We start from the raw sequence: 17,633 nt of genomic DNA, 5'->3' as shown, positions 1-17,633 counted from the left end.
CAGATTGGTTGCTTTCTTTTAATCATACTTCACATTTTTGTTAATCAAACTCTTAAATACAAACATCGACTCTGTTAAATGATGCATTGTTTATTCTTAAGCATTGAGCTGTAATTATAAAAATCAATACAACAAATTACAGTTAAAACGCATTTTGCATTCTTTTTCTTTTTGTTCAAACGAAATCTTTATGTTTGAGACTATGTATGCATGCAGTGGATGAGGTGTTTGAGCTATTGATATGGTGTGATATTTATCTAATTTTCACATTTTGTTGTTGCAAATCATTGACATATTGTAAACAAACTGACATGAAAAGGTTACATTTATCCCGTGTTTCTGTCTGACTTGTATAAAACCAGACACCTGGAGTAATATGACTCATAGCAAACAGATATTATTCTCCATTTTCTTATATTTCTCCAAAAAGAAATTGTGCATTTACAGCCTGGACATGTAAAACATTAAACAGCAGTGAAACAGAAATATAGAAAACAATAGAGTGGTATCGGAGGCCATTAGCAGTCTGCAACACTCAGACATTTACAGGTTTTGGCAGTTATACAAACACAATCCAGCACCGACTAGTCCGTGGTATTATGGGGGCAGTTTGTTGATGGCAGAGAACACAAAGCTCCTGCCCAAACAAACTTTTCGACCTGCACTCTCTTTAAAACAGAAGCAAACTTGTGCTAACCTCACAGTAAATATTCAGCACATGTTGTGGCAAATTCTCACGGGTCCTGGAAAAGAACAACTTAACCTCCAGTTGTCCGCTCAAGCATACTGCTAATGGGCAGGTAGGGCAGTGAAGTCTGTGCTGCTTTATCCCTACCCCCTTTGATTTTTACTTCCCCCTCTTTTACTGTAAAAACCATGAGGTGGGCACTCTGCCTGATCCATGGAGTACGGGTATAGCGAGCCATGCGGGCCACTTCCACAGGAGGGCTCGAAATGCTGAAGTGGAAGATAATCAATAGTTAATGGGTGCAGTAATGTAATGACAGTGAAGGATGACATTTGAACCTCGGGGAAGGTGTAGCACTGGAGAACAGTGCTGCATGTATGCTGATGGGAGCCCAGGGCAGTTATGGGTTCACAGCCAGCTTCTAATGCTATATTAATGATTTCCTTTTTCAACCTGACACGGGCAGGAGGCAGGGTTTTGGAGCTGCCGTCATGACGTTTTGAAAAAACTATTTGGAGGTAAATAAATACTGTATTTATTTTTGTAGGTGTACAACCACTAGAACGCTTGTTGTAAATTTGTAGGCAGGGCTGTCACATAATCCCTGGTGGAAAAGGACTGCAATACTCTAGGGACAGGCTAGCATACCTCTGTTGCCTGTGGTAGAAACATTTAAAGTAAAAGTAGCAAGACAACAATATAAAAAGTCCTGCAATCAAAATGTACCTAATAGAGTAGAAAAGTATAAGTAGCGACTAGAGGTATGCAGGTACAATGATTATTTTTACTGATGCATTAATGTATAATGTTGCAGGTGGCCACAGAAGAAGAGTGCTGCAGGGAAAGTAAAAAGGCACATGTTTGTTTATTATTGAATTTTGGATTATTGCAGTAAATAGGCTCTGTCATCAACACAAGTTTATGACACTTACATATTTTCTTCAGCAGACAATATTCACAAACTATTCCCATGTTCTTCTGAAGCTTAAATGTAATTGCAAGAGGTACGAAGCTAACGTTTGCTATGAACAAACTACACCACTGTTGCAGGACTTTGTGTCACAACCACTAAACTAAAAGACTGTTGTTGTGATCACGTTTTATTAAGCTACTGAGCAAACACCTCTTTTGAGGAAGGTAAACAAATCTAATTTCACTAGTGTGGTATTTGTACTGGCGGATGTTATGTTGTATGTAGAACAAAACTTTACAATCTCTTAAGCTAATGTTAACCACAGGTGTTATATCAACTGTTTAACCAAACATCCAGTTAAACTAAATCTTCCAGACAAGGTGCAAAGGTGCAAAAATGTTTACTTGCAGAGGTGCAAACATTTTTACTTGTTTACAGATTTTAGGCTAAATGTAGCATGCTAACAGGCTAAACGAAGATGATGAGCATGGTAAATATTACCTGTTTTCACTTTAAGCATGATGTTGATGAGCAAGTAGCATACAGCTTTAGATAGCAACAAGCATGGCTGCACACACTTTCTCTATCTTTATCTGAAAACGACCTGCTGCTATTCAAAATGTTTTGTGAGTAAGAAGAAATATATCTCCATCTTAACTGGAGCAGAAATATAAAGTTACTCATGTTTTCTACACCTCAAAATTTGAGTAGTTTAAGTAGTTATTGAGGCCTATAGACAAATACATGGGTAGCACATGCACGAAGTGGCTCCATGAGTATATTTTGGATTCAGTGGGCTATATTAAACTTTAACTGCTATATTCCAGCAAAATAAAAAATGGACCCAAGTCTTCAGTATTTCGCCTACAGACTTTTATTCAGTAGAGACGGCTTTAAAACATTTAGACCTTCATTTTAAATGCAAAAGAAAGTATCAATGATTAATGAAATGAGGGTGTTAAGCTTCAGGAAGTCAAGTGATACTTAAATCCTTTGCAATGCACCTGCATGATGTTTGATGTATTTGCTACAATTACACTTCATGTCCTTCCTTGTAAGGTGCCTTGACTCTTTCGGCGATAAATGGCCCAGCAGTGACCACACTGGGTCGACTTCTTAATTCCCGATAATGAAGGAAAGTCTTTAATCACATCAGTGTGTGTGAACCTGATGCGACCTGTGAAACGTCTCTTTGGTTACTAATTTACTTTTACACCCTCATTTTAAACTGCCCCATCTAGCGGCCAACCCACCCCACCAACCGCTTTTTTCTATTAAATTATTTATTTTGTTGTCACCGTGAGAAACAAAGTGCCAGCGTAGAGCAGGGACATCACAGGCTGCCTGCGCGGCACTTGCAGCGGCGCGTCGCCGGAGATGGAGCGCTTCTACTCTCTGTGGCCATTAAAGTTGAGCGAGACACGCCGATGACCTGCGAGCATCCTCCGTGGAAACTGTGCTTTTGACTGGCTTAACAAGCGTCAGTTTCCATCTCTTCACACACAGATCATTTGTTGCTGTCATGGCTCCGCTGTCCAACAGTCCGAAGGCTTCGTTTTAAACCCAGCGCGCACTGAAGGATACCCACAGACTCCGAGCATTACAGGTGAATTATCAATGTGGCTGTGTGTGAGGTGATGCGGCTTTTTATTTGTGCATGGTAGTCTAATTGGCTTGAATACTCAGGCTTGACATCAACTTACTTTATTGTGTTTTCTCTGGTGTGTCTTTAATGAATATTTCACTCATTCTGTAAGAGTAAAGCCACCATGCCTGCGTGGAAATTAAACTGCATCTATCACAGAGGCTGTTTTATGTAAATTAGCTTGATGTAGATCATTCAACCCTGCAGGAAAAGGCTGTTGCACCTGTGGAGGCTACATGTATCAGTGTAAGTGAACTGTATATTTTCATTTGAATTTATGACTAAGGCTTCTCAAAGAAGCATCACAGGGATTTCAGTGGCTGGCTGCACAAATACTCCTGCCTGCTTACACATCCAGTCTACACAGCCTCTAGAGCCCAAACACATAATACAACGTTGTTATCCTTTTATTAATTCATGGTGTGTCCAGTTAGAATAGGGGGTTGAATAATGATGTTTCCTTGATAATGTTTCTGCTAGTTTTCCAATGTTCTTTGCAGATATGGACACTGAGTTAATCACCTTTTTTTATAATATCCCACATTTATGATACAATAGAAAGTCAAAAGAATGCTTTAAATCTCCATCATTATCAGTGTTAACGTCATAATCCTATATCTTTTAATAGAAAGCTGATTTCTTCTCCTCCCTTTGTACATTTCCTGCATCAGACATTTCCTGGCAGGGCTTTGTGTGAGAGCAAATTATCACCTTGTTCCACCTCACATAATCTTAAAATCATATGACAGTTTTGCAAGGGCTGTTGGTTTATCGCATTGCACGATCCAAGGGAAACTTTCTTCTGATTTGGGTCACTGGTAAGATTTTACAGTCAGAGGATAAAATTCAATTAGGCAGCCCTGAAGCAATCTTTACTCACTGCCAGATGGCTTAATACTCTTGGATCCTGCCTCGGTGTCCCTTATTGCTCTAATTGGATTTCATCGTTTCACACTGTTTATTTGTTTAAAAAATGAGTTTTCAAACGTGGCATCATTAATTCAATACTTTCCCAGGCCCTGTCAGATTTTAGCCCACTAGCCACCGCTGTCGAATCATTTCACATCTCGTCCCCCGTGATCGGCGATGTCATAAAATTGAAGAAGACCTCAAAGTAAATTGTTGCATTCCCCATGTGCCGTCGATGGCATGTCGGGATGCTGAAACAGTCTTAGTAGGAGTCTCAGTAATGTGCAATAAATGAAGTGCACACAGCAGCGAGGGCATATTGTCTGTCTGAGTTAATTCCAGCCCTGAGGAGATGGTTTTCCTCTCAATGACATCTAGTTTGATTTTGCAGAGAGACATCGCAGGAGTTTTATTCTCCAAGACAATATGGATGGGAGGCTTGCTTGTTTTAGAGGCTTGTTGTCAGACTAAAAGTGTGTACACTTAGAGAGAACAATTTAAACGCTGAGGAGTGAGTGAGTCTCAAAGCAGATGTATCATTTTCTCTGTTATAATTTTCTGTCACCGCCAGGCTTTTCAAGCAAATCAAACATGCACAATTGCTAACATTCCTGTAAAGATGGCTCACTTATATTAACACCAAACAGTAATTACAAATAACAAACATTTTAGCTCGTGAGTGGAATATTCCTGGAGATGTCTTTTTGCCCTATTTATAGCATTAATGTGTGGAGCTATCAACCCCCCTGAAAGAAACCTTTCTGAATGACATAAAAGAAGAAAGCAAGATAGAGGTCACATTCATACATCTTAACCACCACACTTTGTGTTATTGAATTGTTGCCATTACAATCTGAATAACAGTATCCTATTAGTCAAGATTAGGTAGAGCTCAAATGTTACTCGTGGCTCAGGTTGTGTCAAGACTTATAGGCCTTATCCACTCTGCTGGGTAATGAATAGGACAATCATTTATGAGTCATAAATCAATGGGATGGTGAGCATCATTGAACCATGAACTAACAGCCAGGTTGACTCTGCTTGATTAATCATTGGTGCTGCACCTCAGTGGTCAGATAGGGTATGTTCAATAACCCGAGATGTAAACAGGACACAACTGGTCCTTGACGGAGGGAATTATGTCTATAGTGACCATAATGACTGAACCTGCTCCCGCTGGCAAACACCGAGGCTAATACTGAGTTCATTCTCATTAGTGCAGCAAGCCAGGGCAACAATTAAATGTCAGTTAGAAGTGGAAATATCGTCAAAGCTGAAGAGTAATAGCACAAAACCTGTCAGCAATTTTAAATGCACGGCATCCCTTATTAGCCCTTTAAGGTAGATCATTATATTTGTTCCTCTTGCGGGGTTGAATCCCAAGGTAACATATGGAGAAATTGCTGTTTACTGTGTGCAGAACATCCAGCTGTACAGCGCTGTAAAGCCAGCATAGGGATATTTGAGGAAAAAGGAGAAATACATTTCAATGTTTGGCAGTGTCAGGTCATATTCTGATGATTATCTTGTCACTTTGACAGCTGATGTGATTACCTCTGCCTATAAACTGGAACTGGATTTTGTGCCAGCGCTCATGCAGGTTTAACATCCCGCGTATAGCTACAGACAGGGATGGTGCCCTATATTATATCTGAAATGACAACATTGCCTGGAGAGAAGGATCTGATATTAACACGTGTGTTTTGGTGGAATTGGCTTTCTCTTCCTTGTTCTTTCGGGTGGAAAGATATTAATAATTCCTTTTTTTATTATCTAAATGTATTTTTCAAACACAATATAGAACTCTCCCCCATTTTAGAAATTGGTTTGCACACTTGATGAAAGTGCAGCGTAAGAAAATGAGCAGAAAGCATTATTATGACACAGAGAAATGTAGTATTTTATTTATTTATGTTAATTGGGCTATGTATGAATAAATATAGAGGTGGAAGAAGTATTCAGATTATTTACTTTAGTAACAGTAGCAGTAATAAAGTGTAAAATACTCTGCTACAAGTCTGGCATGAAAACTATTTACTTAAAGGTGGGTTAGGTAAGTTTGAGAAACCGGCTCGAGATACACTTTTTGTTATATTCCATGGAATGCTCTTAACATCCCGATAGCAATGAATATCTTAAGTGCTTTGACAAAAAATCCATAACAAAATGTCATCTGTGGAAGCCGTAATACTGTAAAAAGTACGACCAATCATTTTAGCCGGCCCGGCTAAAATAACTGGATGGCCTACCTGCCTGTCAGCCTTCCATCTGTGCACAAACTTATCTCGTGCCCTCATTGGTCATGTGCACGTTCGTGTGTGTTGGAGGAGGGGCTCTGTAAGGAAGTGGCAGATTTTTTCCGGTTGTGTATTTTCAAATTCTAGCACACTCGAGCTGGTTTCTCCAAAATGACCTACCCCACCTTTAAGTATTATTATCAAAATGTACATTATATATATATTTTCCAAAATTAAAATGATTCATCATGCAATATGGCCCATTTAAACACCATGTATCACATTTTGTATTATACTTATTGATGCATTAATGTGTTCATCACTTCATTACTTACTACTTGGTGGCTTAACCTTTAATAATAAATGATAGTGTATTAGTTGATTTATATTTTTTATCAATAACATAAATCTGCCAAAAATGTTTGCCAACAAAGTGTATTGGAGTATAAGCATAGTAGCATGAAATTAAAATGCTCAAGTAAAGTACAAGTACCTAAATGTACTTAGTTACATTCCCCCACTGAACAGATATTCCCTTGTTTCAATAAATCATTCATAGACAAAGAAACAAACAGTATGATATCCTGTCTGTTAGTCCTTTTCTCAGCACACTTATAAAAACATAAACACCAACACACATTCAGTGCATTAGAAAGGACTGTCAACTCCCGGCACAAATATAGAGCAAATCTATTGTCTTTAAGGGTGTTTTACAGCAGGAACCTCTAATGGCGCATTTCCACCATGGCGCGGAGTGCGGTTTAAGCGTGCCGTGTCGGGCCCGTTTTTGGTTGTGTTTCCACTATGCCTAGTTCCGGCCCGGGGCTACTTTTTCACCTTTTTTCTGGCCCGACAAAATCGTGGTTCTATCGGGGCCAACAAACAGGGCTGAGTCGGGCTGAGTTTGCTAAACTAGAGAGAGAATCGCTGGCAAGGAGGCTACAACTACAACAAGATGAACATATTTGACCGTGATTTAATTGTAATACACGTTTCAAAATGATGCCGAAGTAACAACATACTGATACCGGTTAGTAAAAACCATGAATTAATGCTTTGTCAAGTCTGCAGACAGACGGCAGGCGAAAAACCTTTTAAAATGCGCGTTGTCTAAATGGAGATCGGCTAAGCTAACGCAATATATGCTCCGACCGTCCACACTCACAACAACGGCCCATACAGACATAAATAAACCAGCGACTGTATTCGCCATGACACAGACAGTCTGTGGTTTGTACTTGTTTAACTAATGAGGAGCTGTGAGCTTGAGTGCTAACAGCTAACGGCTGACGTTGTTTTTCTGGGGTGCTCATTGAAGATGACGTCACGGCTCCGCCTACACTACGTTACTATAGATACTACCCCAGTTCCTAAACTGTAATGGAAGCGCAGCATTAAAGTGAGCTGGGCCTAACAAGGCCTAACAAAACCGTACTAAGTCGAGCGAGGCCTGCGGTGGAAATGCGCCATAAGACCCCAAACAGTTACATAGTGTCTTTAAAAAAAAATCATGCTAAAAGCAAAAGTTGCATAATCAGGAAAAGTCACCAGTGATTGGGCGATAAGAGTAGCGACTTGGCTTGGAAACCGGAAAGTCGCCGGTTCAAGTCCCAGAACAACCTAGTGCCTATGAGCAAGGCACCATCCCATACACTGCTCCCTGCTGTACATAATAGCTGCCAATTGTCCCCAATACTAGGATGGTTCAAATGCAGAATACCATAAATTCCTCTGTGGGATGAATAAAGGCTTTCTGATAAAACATTCCGAATGATGTTGTTGGCTGTTATCGACCTGAAACCCCAGACAGAATTGTAAATCTAACATTGAGTTTTGGTGATGCAATTTTGTATTTCATGGAAACAATAGGAGCTTTCTCAGAGTTTCCAGCGCTGAACTTCCTGCTGTTTCACCTGTCAGGATTGAGGTTTGAACAAAAAATGTTCACATCTCTGGTCCAAGTGCTGACTGACCGCAGCTGGCAAGCTCAACGAAGGATTATAAACTCATTGCGTATAACTGTTCTATCACTTGATCATTAGAATTTGAGGATACGAGCACAGATGTTTCAGTACAAATATTTAAGGACTGTGTTTTACTCCAGGGGCATGTAGTTTATTTGCCAGTTCTCTTACACACACATACAGAACATCCTTCCTCTCAGCTCTTCTGCTTGTATCATTAATTATTCATCAATGAAAGAAACAACATTAGATTACAATGTAGCACAACAGCAGCACTAAGTGGAGGTCTTGCTTTTTACTGAATATATCATAACGTTTGTTTAACCCCGGGAGGCTTTCTGTTAAAAACTAAAACTGTTTTTGTACAAGTCATTAAAGTGCTGCATGTTGTTGCAATTTAAATCAACAACAACTAGACTGAATTTATTAATCGTTCTAATGTATATTTCTTTTTTAATTGGCCCCTTTTCGGCTGGACTCACATGCTACTTTAGCACTTCATGTCACTAATGCCGTGGACCATGCTGAGTCCTTTCAGTTGCAGAACAGATGTAGGAGAACCACATGACCACAGTTCTGTGGGGTAATGGAAAATGTGACTGTTCTTCAAGACAAAAATATACAGCTAATTTTCCGGCGTTAATAAGTGTTTGTTTTCCAGAGATAATTGTTTGGAGCTGACAAGTGTTAATTGAAGTGTTTTTTTTCCACTTGCTGAGCTGATTTTTTTTGCTCTGAAGTGGGTGTTCAAAATGTGTCAGAAGTGTGAATAAACTCAGTGATGTTGGCTTACATAAACTTTGGTATGTTCATAATGATGGACATTTGGGTCACACTAGCTCAAGCTTCTGCCATATGCTGCAGAAATGTGTAGATACTGCGTTGTATCTTAGTGTCAGTTCGTAGTTGTGTATTTCTTACAGCCAGTTTGGCAAGTATTCAAGATAGAGCAGTGAAGCAAACAAAGTGAATTCTCTGCAGGGCTGTAGGGCAAAGATAGATCCATGACCTTTAACGTAATGGCTTATATGCAAAGCTATTAATGTAAGAAAGTTTGCAATCACTTGAACCTGAGGAGTGGTCAGAAAAAGTATACACATGACGCCTTGGAAATGTTTGTCAGTAGGTAGCCTACTTTACTTAAAAGGACATATTTGTGTTTCATTCTGGGCACAAGTCCACTGAATTAAAAAGACATTCAGAAATGATGAGATATATATACAAAAATAGCATAATGATGTTAAATGTAGTTGTAGCACAATTTCATCTGCAAGAAAAAATGAATATTAAAGTACTCAGCTGCACTTTATATATATTTGTCTCACTGTCAACAAATGCCATGAAAAGACCCAAACCATCAAGGTCTGCGTCTCACTGCTATTCAATTTCTCTACGCTGTGTGTGGCACTCAGCCCAGAGCCCATTAATAACTGCTCAAGAAGTGAATCCTTAAAAATGGTAAAAAATATAGTAGTTTCCATTCTCAAGAAGGCTCTTTATTTTCCTCAAACAGCAGACACAGTCGTTTTTAGCATAAGTAACTGAGGCAGAATTAAAGAGTGCATTTGTAGAGGACTATTTTCAACCATGGATTAATACACATTTACCGCTGAAGTTATTATTTACAGTAGAAGAAAAATATATTATATTGTATGTGTGTCACTGAGTGCAGCCTAAGTTACAGCTTATTACTGTCACTAAGGAAAAATATGGCACGGTCAGTACTACTGTTAGCTCTCCCTTTGACTTAGTAAGATCAAGCACAAGGAGATAGTTAAGCTAATAGGTAGCTAGCTTGTTTGCTTAGCATGTTTTATGTCCAAATTAGCCCCTTAATAAGAATTCCATCCCTTGTACAAAGGCAAAAGTTGCAAAGAAGATGTTCCCACAGGAGACCTTTAATATGAATTTGACACGTATGTGCTAAGAGCTAAGCGAAAAACTTAGAGTCATAAGATGGAGCACCATTGTTTTGACCACCATTCGTTGACAGATGGGAGTGTTAATCTAACATAGCAGAGGCTCAAAATCATCATATGTAAATAGGTTACAGGGTTATTGGATAATTCAAAGTTACTTCTTGTGCAAACTCTTGAAATGTGCGGCAAACGGTGGTAGAGAGAACAGAAGCCGTGTTTGTGTTGATCTACTGCATAGCCAAGCAGGATTGGTTGGAAAGAAGTTACGTGAGAAGGCAGATGGGTAAACTTGATCTATAATTAATCCAGATATTACAGCAGAGACTAAAACCAACTACTTAGGGTAGCTTAAGTGTGGAAAATATTCAAATGATTGTACATTGTATTGTATTGTATGGCACTTTACAGTAGGCCTATGTGCATTGCTAATTGACAGAGGGCATAATTATGGTTCACCTCCAATAATGATCCTACATCTGGCAATACTGATTAAATTCACTATTGAGGATACATGAAGAAACTGTATGGCTCAACAATGTGTTTTTTAACATCAGTGGACACTGTATGGATCACAGGAATGTTGCTTAACCAGTCTTTTGATACACTTGTTAGTGTGATCCATTTGTGGCTGGTTTTGATGTTTTCATGGGATTTGTCAGCAGTGGGAGAAATATAGTTCTGTCGGTAGCCTGGGTCTTAGATTCTGTGGTGCTGTGGCTAGTTTGCGCCCAGTTGACAACCAGCCCGAGGGCCTTGCAGCAGCAGCAGCAGCAGCAACAGCAGCAGCAGCAACAGCAGCAGCAGCAACAGCAGCAGCAGCGTCAGTGCGACAGCCAGTAACAGCTGTTAAGGTGGAGAGGTGAGGCTGAGAAAAGCTAAATGAGGTCCTTTTACTAATGAGGCATGGGCTCATCTCTCCCTCTCTCTCTCTCTCTCTCTCTGTCTCTCACTTTCTCCCTCTCTCAGCTGCAGCAGCGTTATCGGTATGCACCTCGTTCTGCTTCCCCTGCTTTCCACAGCAGCTCCAAGGATTCTGCCTCAAACATAGCAATTCAGCTAAAACACAACACAAACAGCATGCCAATGTGCCAGCAGTCAATTTGAGCTCACTCTCCCCTCAGAATAGATCAGAATTCATCAATAACAAATTGCATGACTTTAAACATATAGCAAGTGTTTGGCTGCGTAGTTGGAGCTGGATAGAATTAATGCGGGTGGTTGCCCCAGCATTATCTCCACTCTGTAATAACACACCGTATTTGCTTACAGCTAATTTAATGCTAACTTGCTTTTCCCCTCCTGTTTAGGGCTCCCAATTGCTCAGTCTGAAATTGAGTTTGACAAATGAATCAATATGGTGAACTATTCTTAATCAAGCTCGGGCAGGACTTTACAGTTAATTGTTGAGTCAGTCAATACGGGGTAATCTCGCCTTCTCTCAAAATAAGCTATATGTCAACACGACTGCAGCCCTTTAAACGTGGCTCAGAGATGACACTGAGCAGTTGGTGAGAAGGAAATGAATGCAAGTAGGCCACCGAACGCAGCAAAGCATCATAGCAGGCACTGGATTTTCAAGACGTCGCAGCAAATCAAGTTAAGCAAGAGACACACAACAAACACAGTGACTGCAGCTTTTTAAAATGTGCCGTCTCTGCAACGTCTGCAGTTGATCCAGGGTTTCACTCGACTTGAGCTGATGTTTATTGACTCCATGCAGTTCTGAAAACTTTAAAGAAAGTGATGCGCTTTTATTTCTGATTAAACCAAACCAATGACACGTTTTTTTTTACAACACTTAGTCAAATATCCTGCTTTATTTTGACAATGCAATGGGTACTTCTGTCAGAAAGATTCTTCTTTCCGATCAATAGATTTCTGCTTTGTACAGTTGACTGTGATTCATTTTTTTTAAAAAGCAGACATTGATCCCGATGCTTTGTTCCATGAGAGGAGCACAGGCTTAAGAGTGTTGGATTCAGGTCTTTCTTTGGCCATTTGCCTCTTACTCTGTCACTGCTACCGCTACGATTGATTGATGCAGGGAAGTGTTACTGTTACAGTATGAAGCAGTATTGATTTCCGAACACAGCCCTATGAATGCTCCCTGTCCTGATGATCCAATCCACTGATCCTACAGACTTGCATCACACTCAGCGGGAGTCGGGCTCTGATGTAGTCTGAATGTATGTCACTGTTGTAGAATCTAAATGAAACAGAGCCCACACCTGGGATGAGAAGTGACAGAACGCTGAGCGCATAACCCCAGTTTAATTTTCTCTTTCCAGATGGACTGGCTCACACCTGAGATGTGAAGTGTGTTATGTGAGCCAAGGTGTTTTCCCACCTCGCTGGTGGTGGGGAGAGATGTTGCACTCCGTTGTCATGACAGCAGAAGTTCTCTTTGTTCTGGGGTTCCTGATGTGTGGCATCCAGTGTAATCCTATAGCGGCGAGCCGAGAACGTCTGGAAAAGGTGTTGACCCAAGCTAGGCAGGACAAACCTCAGGACGAGCAGACCCCCGAGGAGCCGCTTGGATACGACGCCCAGAAACAGATCAATGCTTTGGGCCCCAACAGGACTGCCCTCAGGACGAACCCCGACTCCCAGTCACAAGGATCTAAGGGCGGGAAGCCCCTGGAGCTGTGGACAGAGCAGGACAGCCTGAACCAAATAGACGAGGGCCCCACAAGCGACGTCACCCTCTCTTTGGACTCCATCGACGAGTACGCCTACCCAGACTACCGGGGGAAAGGCTGCATGGACGAGAGCGGCTTCGTGTTTGCCATTGGTGAGCAGTTCACCCCAGGCCCTTCCACGTGCCCCTGCCTCTGCACGGACGAGGGCCCTATGTGCACCAAGCCAGAATGTCCCAAGGTTCACCCTCGCTGCATTAAAGTGGACACTAGCCAATGCTGCCCGCTGTGCAAGGAGAAAAAAAACTACTGTGAGTTTCGGGGCAAGATCTACGCCTCGCTGCAGGAATTTAAGGTGAGCCAATTAACTGCATTCACTCTTTTTTGACGTGCGGAAAATTGAAACAAGTGCTGACGGAACACTCTGTTCAATGTAGTTTATCACAGGCAATACACAGAGAGGAGTTACCTTGCCTCACAGCATGCGAGCGAGCAGGCAGGCAGCTTTATAATGGCAAAGGTCAGCACTTGTTGTTTTTTTTCCTCACACAGCGCCTGAATATATCCGCAGGCTGAATTTAGCATCGCATGTTTTGGCAGAGTGTTTCTATATTCGCTTTGTTGCAAACACCTGATACAGTTACAGTAATGTTACAACTCTGTGTGTGGGTGCTTGTGAAGAGACACAGAGATACACCAGCAAGATCTTTTTAGTGTTTTATCTTCTGACAACTCTTTGAAAGGCTCGACTCAGGATTGCACCACAGTGCTGGGGTTACGTCTGCGATTAGCGGCGCCTAATGCCTCTCTTTCTGTTCTGTGAAGTGTCTCAGCGGGGGGGGTTAAGGCTAATGTGGGATTTTCCTCCAACTAACGGGCGGCGTTACCACCAGCTCAATGTCAAGTTTCTGCTGGGGGAAAGTCACAGAAAGCTCTACTTTCACAAGAGTCATACGTCAGCCTTTGTGCTGTGGGGTGGGGAGGTGGAGGGGGGGTAGCTTTGAAACTAAGCAACAGGCAGGTTTTTTTATAGTTGATTGCTAAGTTCTTGCGTATTGTACTAAGTGCTGCCTCACTCCATTTTTCACAGTGGAGTGCCATGCGGAGGCGCGGGCCTCTGTAATCTATGGCAACGCTGGCTGAATTAACCTTTGCTCTCTGGTTAAGATGAAAGGTGTATGCTTTATACGAGCGGCTGCTAAAGGAAGCCTTCCATAGGGAGTGTGTTCTTAAAACAAAAAGGTATACTAGCAGCTTTTGACCCGCATTTGTTCTATTTCCAGACATACAGGACAGTTGAAGAACCCTTACCGGAATTACTGTTTCTGTTCACGCACCAAGAAAATTGGAAGCATCTTTCTTTTGTTTCCCCATTACTATTGATTTCTCTATATACCCTGATTGGATAGTGAAGTTCAATTCTCGACTTGGCTCTATTCAGAACGAGGCATTCATTGGCCATGAAGTTTAGAAGGATGAGACTTTCCTATAGCTTTGTGACATGCTGTATTAAACAAGCCAGACAGGCAGGAATGTGTGTATGTGTACGTGTGTGTCAGAGAGACAGAGCTAGTAGAAGCAGTGAGACACAGAGACAAACAAAAGAGCCGGAGACAAAGATAAGGAGAACTTAATTAAGGCTCACACACACTGTCTGTCTGCCTGTGTATTTGTGTATTTATGAGGGTTTTAATTACTATTTCTCTATGCAGGTGTCTCCATGTGAGAAGTGCCGATGTGAGCCAAGCGGGGAGGTGCTGTGCTCGGTGGCAGCCTGCCCTCAGACGGAGTGTGTGGACCCGGAGTACGAGCCGGAACAGTGCTGTCCCATCTGCAAGACTGGTGAGCATGGAGAGCGTTTCTTCCAACAACACTGCAGTGAATGCTTTATTCCAGTAAAGTAACCAGTGTGCTAGCGGGGGCTGCTGAGTAGCTCGACTCAGAGAAAACTAATGTCAAATGTGTTTTGCTCAGGGGCACCTCAACAGGAGTGATAAGGGGGAAGTAGTCGTGATTTTTGCTGACGCGAAGCATGCACTATGCTGCACTGCAGTGTTTGCAGGGTCTTGCCATAACAGATTGCGTAATATTAATGATTTTTTGTCACACCCACAAAATAATACATGTTTTTGTGTAAAACATTGTGACATAATTTCTTATAATTACTCAGTTTATCTGATGGAGTCAGTATGTTCCAAATCCCTCCCACTGTCTGGTGCACAGATTTGTGGTCCGTTTGCTTTTTTCGCTGCTCGGGATTGTAAGTTTATGATCCTGTTGGTTTGAAAGCTTTGGCCTGTCTGTGGCTCAGAGTCGATTATCTGAAGTTGTTTCGGATGATTCCAGACAGCATGTCCTAGATTATGTCCCCTTGTTTTCTTGGTGTGACTCTAATGCAACATGGCAATGTGAGCAACATTGCTTCCTTCAGCAAAAAGAATGATGACTTGCGATATGTATCTCTGAGGTGGAATCTTAAAGTGGCACGGGCTGTACCGTAAACAAGAGCAAGCACTCTGCATAAAGACTTAATCCCTGGGATAAAGACAAGCTGCGTACAGTACGTTCCACATTTAAAAAATGCAATAAAGAAGACTGAGCGTTTACACATTAAGTATTGAACACAAGAGAATAAGAAAAAATAAAACAAGTTTTCCTCAAAAGAGACAAAATATATAAAGACGACAATTAAGCTAGAAGAAAACAAATAGTCCACAAAACGCCTTGATCAGCATGTGCCACCAACTAAGAATATCACGTTAGGATAATTCCTTTATCACTGTAGATATAAGCATTTGCTTGCTTTTGTTATTAATCCAAGGTTTTCACACTCAATTAAAAGTCTATATTACAGCCTCTGGAGACCATGAGTAAAAAGCATTTGTAGTCCTGAAGCGTTACTCACTCTATTAATATTTGCCTGTTGTAATCTTTGGGAATACATGATGGTTCTTTGTTCCCATTTTTATTTGTGTTGTTCACCCACTTTTTAGATATGCACATATTGATCATGCTGACAGTGCTTTGTGTAATGTTTGGGCAGCGCTCCATATTTCCCTCCTAGCCGGTGGATTCCCTGGTTTCCGTTCAAAGGCTACATCAGTTGGTGGGATGGGGCTGATGTAGACGCAATACAGTATGTGCATACAGTAGATGTGGCAGAATAGGAGAGCATGCATCTGAATTTAAGAGTCCCACAAAATCCATGGGTTCATTCAGTCGATACGGATTTTCAGTTTTAGAATGGCATCAGCCCCCTATTAGCATAAGATTACCACACATTACCATTGAATACACAGAGCTCACTGTGTGTAAGACACCAGGTTACCTGAGCACAACTAATACTGTCACAGTCTGAATAAGAAATGCTTTCTCAGTCAAAGTGGCGCTGCACTCATTTTACACATTGAGACCAGTTTACTCATCACTAGGAGTATTACTCAGCCTGTGAACCTGTTGTATAATTTGTTTTGTGGCTCTGGAGGAGCTTACTGAACCTGCACTATAAACTGTAGGAGTGAAATATGTGGGCTTTAAAACCATGCAGATAGTGTTTCATTCAGTTGTGAGGTGGATCTGAAAGTATTGTAACACCTACTGTAGATTTCAGTGTTTCTTTTCAAATATATCCTCAATGTTCCTCAACACAGGAGTCTCAGGAGTGATTTAACCAGAAGGCAATGTGAGGGGGGGATTTCATCTGCCTTATTAGCGAAATGTATGCCCCTTGTTAACCTGCCGGTCCTCTCTTCATCTCCCCCAGCAGAGAGAGTGCATGGGCAGAGCGGATATTTCGTTAAAATGTTAGTATAGTATGTCCATGATCCTTTATCTGACTGCTGTAAGAATGTCCTCGACCATGGCTTTGAAACAGCCTGAACGTGCTGTGCATGAATAAATCCATGTAGAGACCCGTCTTTTTTTAATTCTCTCCTTGGAGCTAGAAATATTGTCTACTGGATTGAACTGTATCTTTATTTTATAGCCCTCAGTCGGAATTATTACATCTTTGATTCTAATACTCAGTTTGTTGAGGCGGATTGCTCTAAATACTACAATACCCATGAGCCTTGTTCCCTTTTGCTGCGTAGAAATAACCAGTTAGAGGCTTTGTTGTTAAATGTACTAACAAAACATGGCACTGTAGTTGCTGAAATAATTCAAATTATATGGCCACTGAACTCAAAAGTAAATGCATTTAAGCTCCAGATGGAACGTTTCTTGCACACATGCACTTTGGGAGTTGCAGTTAACTTCTCCCTCAAGTTGTTTTGGTAGACAGGTTTTACCTTTGATTTTTGCATAAATAAAAGAGATATCTGTATCACAGTTGTTCCTCTTCTGTATTGTTTTTCAACCAGGACATTGTCATATCAGAACAGGCAAACTGTCAGTCACTTAAAATAGTCTTATTTCCACAGTAAACATCTTCTCAACTCGCATTTTTATTGGTTTTCCATTTGCAAAAATTCTGAACCAATCAAACCAATCGAACCAAGCATAGCTGTTACTAGGCGGTTGAATTATAAAACACTACAAACCCCTGATTGGTAGAAGTGAATAGAAAATGCTGCGCAACGGTTCATCTTGCAGACACCCGCCATTTTTAAATAGCTAAACTATTGTCCACAGCAACTGAAGGCTTAGCAATACCACATTTGTATATTCTTGACCCAGATTAAAAGAAATATCAGTCTGCAAAACAACTGACTACATTACCTA

The 17,633-nt window shown here is 41.1% G+C and overlaps 1 protein-coding gene across 1 annotated transcript in view; it reads left to right on the top strand.

Moving 5' to 3' along the window:
- Positions 1-3,144: 3,144 nt before the first annotated feature.
- vwc2 (von Willebrand factor C domain containing 2) overlaps positions 3,145-17,633 on the top strand; it is a 28,537-nt gene continuing 14,048 nt past the window's right edge. The window contains exons 1-3 of the mRNA XM_034152518.1: positions 3,145-3,207; positions 12,564-13,266; positions 14,624-14,753. Coding sequence (XP_034008409.1) covers positions 12,643-13,266; positions 14,624-14,753 — 754 coding nt within the window. The 5' untranslated portion in view covers positions 3,145-3,207; positions 12,564-12,642. The remainder of the gene's footprint in view (positions 3,208-12,563; positions 13,267-14,623; positions 14,754-17,633) is intronic.

This window comes from Trematomus bernacchii, unplaced genomic scaffold (genome assembly GCF_902827165.1).
Source record: "Trematomus bernacchii unplaced genomic scaffold, fTreBer1.1, whole genome shotgun sequence".
Classification (NCBI taxonomy): Eukaryota; Metazoa; Chordata; class Actinopteri; order Perciformes; family Nototheniidae; genus Trematomus; species Trematomus bernacchii.
The sequence above is the reverse complement of the archived record's forward strand: the minus strand, read 5'-3'. Positions and strand labels throughout refer to the sequence as shown.